Genomic DNA, 8,181 nt, shown 5'->3' on the forward strand with positions numbered 1-8,181 from the left:
AAGACTCAGATGTACTCAGGGAATGGTAGGACCCTCGAACTGCTCAGGAATAGAGCAACCTTGCTGAAGGAATTCTGAAGGCAGAAACGCAGATCAATAAGATGGTTAAGAAGACATATGGGATACTCGCCTTTATTAGCAAGGACAGAGAATATAAGAGCAGGAAGGTTATAGTACAACTCTGTTTGTTTGTTATGTACTATGTTATAGTACAACTATATGTAACATTAACTGACTACAGCTGGACGACAATGTTTTGGTTGTTCCACTGTAGGATGGATATGATTGCCTTAAGGAGTTGGAGTTGGAGCACCTGTGGGGGAAAAAACTGAGTAGAGTAGGTTTGTTTTTGTTGAAGCATGCACAAATATAGGGTTCAGAAATTGGTGGGTGGGCAGGGATAAACCATTTCCCCAAGCAGAGCAGTTACTAACACGATGTGCTGAATGACCTGCGTCCATGCTAAATGACAATCGTAACCCAGATTAACCCAGGTTAATTAGAAAGGGGTAAATAAGAGGAGGTATCAGTGAGTTGTCACTGCGACCTCCTCTTATTTACCCCTTGATCATGACCCCACTAAGGAGCACCAGGCCACTGTCTCCTATACCATCACCAACCTTATCAGCTCTGGGGATTTCCCATCCACTGCCACCAGCTTCATAGTTCCCACACCCCGCACTTCCCGTTTCTACCTCCTACCCAAGATCCACAAACCTGCCTGTCCAGGTAGACCCATTGTCTCAGCTTGCTCTGGCCCCACCGATCTCATTTCTGCATACCTTGACACTTTTTTATCCGCCCTTGTTCAATCCCTTCCCACCCATGTTCATGACACTTCTCACACTTTGAATTTTTTCAATGATTTTAAGTTCCCTGGCCCCCACCGCCTTATTTTCACCATGGACTTCCAGTCCCTATATACCTTCATCCCCCACCAGGAAGGTTTCAAAACTCTCCACTTCTTTTTGGATTCCAGACCTAACCAATTCCCCTCTACCACCACTCTCCTCCGTCTAGCCAAATTAGTTCTTACTCTCAATAATTTCTCCGTTGGCTCCTCCCACTTCCTCCAAACCAAAGGTGTAGCCATGGGCACACATATGGGTCCCAGTTATGCCTGCCTTTTTGTTGGCTTTGTGGAACAGTCCATGTTCCAAGCCTACACGGATATCCATCCTCCTCTTTACCTTCGCTACATCGACGACTGCATTGGCACTCCCTCCCCTTTCTTGATCTTTCTGTCTCCATCTCTGGAGATGGCTTATCTACTGATATCTACTATAAGCCTACAGACTCTCACAGCTACCTGGACTGTTCCTCTTCACACCCTGTCTCTTGCAAAAATGCAATCCCCTTCTCACAACTCCTCCGTCTCCGCCGCATTTGCTCTCAGGATGAGGCTTTTCATTCCAGGACCAAGGAGGTGTCTTCCTTTTTCAAACAAAGGGGCTTCCCTCCTTCCACCATCAATTCTGTTCTCAAACGCATCTCTCCCATTTCCCGCACATCTGCCCTCACCCCATCCACCCACCACCCCACTTGGGATAGGGTTCCCCTTGTCCTCACCTACCACCCCAGCAGCCTCCGGATCCAACATATAATTCTCCGTAACTTCCGCCACCTCCAACAGGATCCCACTACCAAGCACATCTTTCCCTCCCCCCCCCTTTCTGCTTTCCACAGGGATCGCTCCCTATGCGACTCCCTTGTCCATTCATTCCCCCCATCCCTCCCCACAGATCTCCCTCCTGGCACTTACCCTTGCAAGTGGAACAAGTGCTACACCTGCCCTTACACTTCCTCCCTCACCGCCATTCAGGGCCCCAGACAGTCCTTACAGGTGAGGCGACACTTCACCTGTGAGTCAGCTGGTGTGGTATACTGTGTCTGGTGCTCCCGGTGTGGCCTTTTATACATTGGTGAGACCCGACGCAGACTGGGAGACCATTTCACTGAACACCTACACTCGGTCCACCAGAGAAAGCAGGATCTCCCAGTGGCCACACATTTTAATTCCACGTCCTGTTCCCATTCTGATAAGTCTATGCATGGCCTCCTCTACTGTCAAGATGAAGCCACACTCAGGTTGGAGGAACAACACCTTATATACTGGCTGGGTAGCCTCCAACCTGATGGCATGAACACTGACTTCTCTAACTTCTGTTAATGCCCCTCCCCTTCTTACCCCATCCCTGATATATATTTTCTCTCTCTCTGCCCATCACTCTGCCTGTTTTCCATCTCCCTCTGGTGCTCCCCTCCCCCTTCCTTTCTCCGTAGGCCTCCAGTCCCATGATCCTTTCCCTTCTCCAGCTCTGTATCACTTTTGCCAATCACCTGTCTGGCTCTCAGCTTCACCCCACCCCCTCCAGTCTTCTCCTATCATTTTGCATTTTCCCCTCCCCCTCCTACTTTCAAATCTCTTACTATCTTTCCTTTCAATTAGTCCTGACGAAGAGTCTCAGCCCGAAACGTCGACAGCGCTTCTCCCTATAGATGCTGCCTGGCCTGCTGCGTTCCACCAGCATTTTGTGAATGTGAAACTGAGTTATTTTGAAATAGAAGGTAGAATGTGTATAAAAACTTACGGACTGTAATCCTGTTGTATACAGATCAGCTTTTTTTTGTATAAGATTGTGAATCAACTTTCCATGGATGATGAATTATTTCATCCAACGAAACAAGAAACAAGATGATAAGCCACCCAAGATTGAAGAACCAGTGTGGGAACGAAATATTTAATGATGTAGAGGATTTAATACGGTTGGATGTATACATTTATTTTTATTTGAAGGATTTGAATTTTATTTTCTGCAAGAACTGAGTGATTTTGCAAAGACTTTGACAAGTTACTGAATGAGATGTGTTTAAAACTTGTGATGTTGGAGAATTGTCATGAAAGATGCATAGATATATAATTTTCAAATTTGAATTTGTAGACACACTGGAACTGAAACTGAAGTTAACCAAAACACTTAAGAATAGGAATTCAATTAGTTTTCTAATTAGATTAATAAAAAAGGAAGGCTTAGTCTATAAACTTTTAAATAAGGAATAATACTAGATCTAATTAGTTAGAGAAATTGGAGAAATAAATGTTATTCTAATGAATCTCACTGCTTCTAACTAAAAAGGAATTTGTTTTTGGTTGATATCTGAGATTTGGAACCTAAACAGAATGTTGGAATTTTGAATTGTTCTTATTCATGTAAATATTTTTTACATATTGCTTTTTTTTATAAACAAAACTTAACTCCAGAAGTGTGTGTTTTCTATTCACTGCCTCCTCCCAATACCAAGAGCTGCTGAAGGCCCACTAGCACCTGGTGCAATACTATGTCATTTGATTTTCTTAAAAAAGCATGCGGCAACCAGTCACATGAGATAAGACCAGCACTACGTGGGTGTTTTGCATGCAAGCTTACTCCATTTGGTCATAGAGACCTTTAATTCTCTCCTTCTCTATCAGGTGTTGTAATGGTAAAATCTGAAAAGATCCTTTTTTAAATGTTATTATTTCTTTCCAGATTTCTCTTAGAACTTTTTTCTGCAAACTCTTATGAAGTTTTGTATTTTAGGAGTGTGTCAATGATGTTGGATGCTGGAATGCTATCTTGGCACCGGAATGTACGGCAACACAAGCAGGTCACCTCCAGGTCACCTCCTTAGGTTGTGTTTGTTGTTAATGCAAACAATGCATTTTACTGTGTTTTGTGGTAAATAAATGAATCTGAATAGGATATATTTGTATTCCTGTGACAGAAAACTTGACTAACGACTTGGCGATCCTACCCCATTTGGAAAGTTCAATTCAGGAAAGGAAACCAAATGTATTAAAAATTCAAAGGTGGTACAAGGCTACTGGATTGAACCATGGAAGGCCTGAGTGTTCAAAGGGTAAGAAATCTGCCTTCTTTACCCAGTCAGGTTTATACGTGGCTGCAACTCCCACCTGTGGTGCTCTAGCAATGTACCATCCTTGTGAGTCAAAGTAGGCGGACCAACCAACACCAAACTCAGTTCTGGTTTCTATAAACCAAAAGGTGCATCCTCTCAGTGACTAATGCAAACTCCTCCTTACTAAAAACTGAAGACTTTTAAATTCAGGGCCTGTATGACCTCCTCCTCTTTTTTATCTTCTCATATTCTTAAATTCTAGAAGGATTAAGGTAATTGATTACAATATTTTAAATGATTATGTTTTTTAAAATGAAGTGGTTTCTTATTTTGATCATTAGGCATGTCAGTTTAGTGCATCTTCAGAGGGCAGCTGATTCATAAGCAAATTCTTGTCATACTTAGTTTCCCAGTGTAATTTACTCAGTTTAGTTCAGCGTGGTTATGAAGGATGTTTCAGTTTGAAATATAGGTTTCCCGTATTGACAGAATAACAAGTTAATGCTTGCAGAAATTACACTACATATAAAAAAGTAGATAATATTTTCATTTAACTGCTGATATTCCCTGAAAGCTTTCACTCCACTGAGTCACGTAAAGAACTCATCCAGCAGGAGACTGCAGAGGCCACTTGGCTCGAACAGAATTGTTGAAGAGCATTCTAAAATGGCTGCTTCTAATCTACAATCTAAATTGCTCAAAGCTATGAGCTGAATGTTTGATCATTGACATCAAGAGTATAAACTAATATGAGAAATACTTGATATAAAATAATGTTAAATAGTTTTCATTGTACATTATCTATAATATATTTCACTTTAACAGATAAATCTGTGATGTGGATTGCAATGTTATTTTTAAAATCAGTTTGCAGCAACTCAGAATCCATGAGTGGAATTAGTTCTCTACCTAGAGCTTTGGTACTTGAATGCTTGAATGCATCAATTCTGCACTTGGTATTTAAAGGAAGTGGATCAAAATTAATTAAGAAAAATGAAGTAAATGGAACTGAAAATGGAGTTAAAGATTATTCTGTGTTGGAGAGGTGGAAGGAAGAGGCATTTAACAAAAGGAAGGTGGTGGAGAGGGATTCAGCTCATTATCATTCTCATGAATTGCTCTTTATTCTACTAAACCAAATTGAACATTTAAATAAAGGCACTGATCAAGTATTATGGAACGGAAATTAGTTTGCAGAGTGTTGTTTATTTCAGTGCTGCTTGAATAAAGATGAAACATTTTCAGAGTAAGCTGAAATAACAATCCTTTCCAGGTCATTTTGATCTTGCACTTTCTATTGGGTATTGTGCATGTGCAAATTGTGCATTTCCACATTGGGCACATTCATAATGTCATTCCAAGGGCACTGCATTATCTTGGGGGATAAGAACTATCCTCTCTGTCTGATTCTCTGTCCTAATGCAAGGCAGAGCTCCACTACAGTGCAAGTCCCAGCATTTATCTGCCTCTGTCTTTCAAATGCATTTCAGTAGTCTGTTCTAAACAAGAAGATTCTGAAACATTGCATTCCTGTCCGGATGGAAGCCGACCAGGGGTATATGAAAGGATAGCCTTGAAGTGTACTGTATTCATCTTATGCACATGGATGTTCTATTATGCTTCACCTAAGTAAAGGTAACCTAAAGCAAAGGCTGAGCTTTCCCATCAGCACAGGGGATTTATGCTCAAAGGAGCCCATTTTGATGCTAGCTCCAAATAAATGCACATGGCAGCACATCAGCTTTGACCCATTCCACTTGTGATTATGGGCATACTTCTACAGAGAGAAATCTGCAGTCAGTTACTCATAACAATCTTCCATTAGGATGATGGCAAGGATTCGATGAAACGTGACAATTAAAAGGGTAAATGAGTCAGCCTTTGAAGTATCTATACGAAGAATGATTAACACCAGGCAAATATTTGCCAGTAAGCTGTCTTGTGAGTTTTCTTGAACTACTGTTTTGAATTACTGCCAACCCTACCCATGATGGTCACATAGTCGGATCTTTAATTGAATAATATCAAAATCAAATAATGTGAGATTAGATACATTTTGTATGAAGATCGCTGCAGGTAGTTTAAAGTGTTCCTTTTGTCTGAAATTTGCTTTGGATTTGACAGTACCTTTGACCCTGACACAGAGATATAGAAATCCACATCAAGCAAAGGAAAGAAACCCATTACTTTTTGCTCATGGAGGCTGCACTGTTAAATGTGTTGTCTCTACAGCCAGCAAATCAGGAAAATCTGCATCATCGTGGCAGATTTTTGGAATTATCCAAGGGTAAAGACCTAAGGAAGGTAACAGCAAGTGTAGCAGTGAGTCATTCCACACAAGGTATCATACTCTCTCTGCATTAAATCTTGTCTTCAGTGAGGTAACCGCGGAGCTGGGCAAAAACAAGCCACGTGAGTGACTTGTCTGTTCGGACACTGTTATTTAGAAGCCTACACCAAGTCGAAAAACTTGAGACTCTTGTAACTTTAGTATGGTTATTTAGTAATGCCCATGCAAATAATTGGATAATTTTAAGGACCTGTCATGTTCACAATCCTATACACTAAGATCTGTAGGTTTGAAGACTCAGGAGACTGCAGATCCGGAAATCTGGAGCGACAATTAAGAACCTAGAGCAGGGGTCAGCAACCTTTACCACTGAAAGAGCCACTTGGACCCGTTTCCCACAGAAAAGAAAACACTGGGAGCCGCAAAACCCGTTTGACATTTAAAATGAAATAACACTGCATACAACGTTTTTTTTGCCTTTATGCTATGTATAAACAAACTATAATGTGTTGCATTTATGAAATTGATGAACTCCTGCAGAGAAAACGAAATTACATTTCTGCATGCAACAAAAACATTTTGAACTCCGAAAAAAAGACGTTGGGTTGAAAGTTACTTTTAAGTAAAATATTCAATGTCTATTTGAGTCCTTCTTGTATTTATGAAAAACGCCGAACTTAAATTTTCCGCCAGCAGCAAACCAAAAATAACGTCAGCCAGCTGTCATCCTGAAAAATGAAAGGACTATTTCACTGAACAATGAAAAAATATGAATATAAGTAAAATAATAGGCAATTAAAATATTTATCATACTTGGTTAATGGGATTTCTGCTCCTGGACCTCAGCGCACAGCGTCTGCACATCAGGGCTGTATGATGTCACCTTCATCTTTACACAGGATCGCAAGCTGTCATCTGTGAGGTTTTCAATATCACTCCATTTGTGTTTCTGAGCAAGAACGGCCTTCTGACGGGCAACATCTTCAAGGTCTGCTGTCAAGCGTCTAAACTTGGACACCCATATGTCTTTGTCGGCTATGTCGGCCAGTTCCATCTCAAGATCAGGTTGACTCACACCTGCTAATGCAGTCGTATTCAGTAGGGAAGGATCGATGCTTAAGGGAGTGACCGGGAAGGATAATGTGTTTTTTTCCTCTCTGAACTCACAGAAGCGTTTCCCAAACGATGTTTGCATTGCGATGATTGCAGAATGTAAATACTCCGAAATTATCATGTCGTGACCTTGTTTGAACTCTCTCAAATTGGGGAAGTGAGACAAAGTGCCTTTCTGTAAATCTCTGGCAAGCACTGTCAACTTGCGCTCGAATGCCAAAACATCCTCCAACATGTGCAGGGCTGTACGTCCTTTCCCCTGAAGAGCTGTGTTCAGCGTGTTCAGGTGCGCTGTCATGTCTACCATGAAGTGTAGCTTTTCCAGCCACTCTGGCTGTTCCAGCTCAGGAAAGGTGAGCCCTTTGCTGCCCAGGAAAGTTTTCACTTCTTCCAGACACGCGACAAAGCGTTTCAGCACCTTCCGTCTGGACAGCCAGCGATAAAAACACGTTGTAGCGGTGTCAGTAAACTGCAGTCAAAGATAGCTTTATTCGAACTAAACAGCCTTGCTTTTCAGCTTCCCTCAACCCAGCCCCAGATGCTGCAAAAGACGCGTACTCACAAACCCCCGTAGGCTATCTCCCTTAGCCGGAATGCTGACTAATTGTGAGCCATTTTATGATGTGGCAGGAAATGTGTCGCTACACTTAGGTTGTACAAGATCACCATAATTACATTTCAAAAGCTAACAAACTAACATAAAATACATTTTAATTAAATACTGACCAATTATTTCCCAAAGCCACAGGGAGCCGCAGCACAGAGGTGAAAGAGCCACAAATGGCTCGGGAGCCGCAGGTTGCCGACCCCCGACCTAGAGAAACTTCGGGCAATATCAGCGGAGGGAAAATGGACAGGTGACATTTTGGGTCAAAACC

General features: G+C 41.7%; 1 protein-coding gene across 1 annotated transcript; it reads right to left on the reverse strand.

The window, feature by feature from the left end:
- Window positions 1-6,598: 6,598 nt before the first annotated feature.
- Window positions 6,599-7,803, reverse strand: LOC132395080 (general transcription factor II-I repeat domain-containing protein 2-like). The gene is made up of 2 exons (XM_059971393.1): window positions 7,004-7,803; window positions 6,599-6,918 (listed from the first exon to the last, which is right to left on the reverse strand). Exon 1 carries the CDS (start codon window positions 7,608-7,610, stop codon window positions 7,008-7,010), a length of 603 nt encoding a protein of 200 aa, XP_059827376.1. The 5' UTR covers window positions 7,611-7,803; the 3' UTR covers window positions 6,599-6,918; window positions 7,004-7,007.
- Window positions 7,804-8,181: the final 378 nt, after the last annotated feature.

The sequence above is a fragment of the Hypanus sabinus genome, chromosome 6 (genome assembly GCF_030144855.1).
Source record: "Hypanus sabinus isolate sHypSab1 chromosome 6, sHypSab1.hap1, whole genome shotgun sequence".
NCBI classification, from domain to species: domain Eukaryota; kingdom Metazoa; phylum Chordata; class Chondrichthyes; order Myliobatiformes; family Dasyatidae; genus Hypanus; species Hypanus sabinus.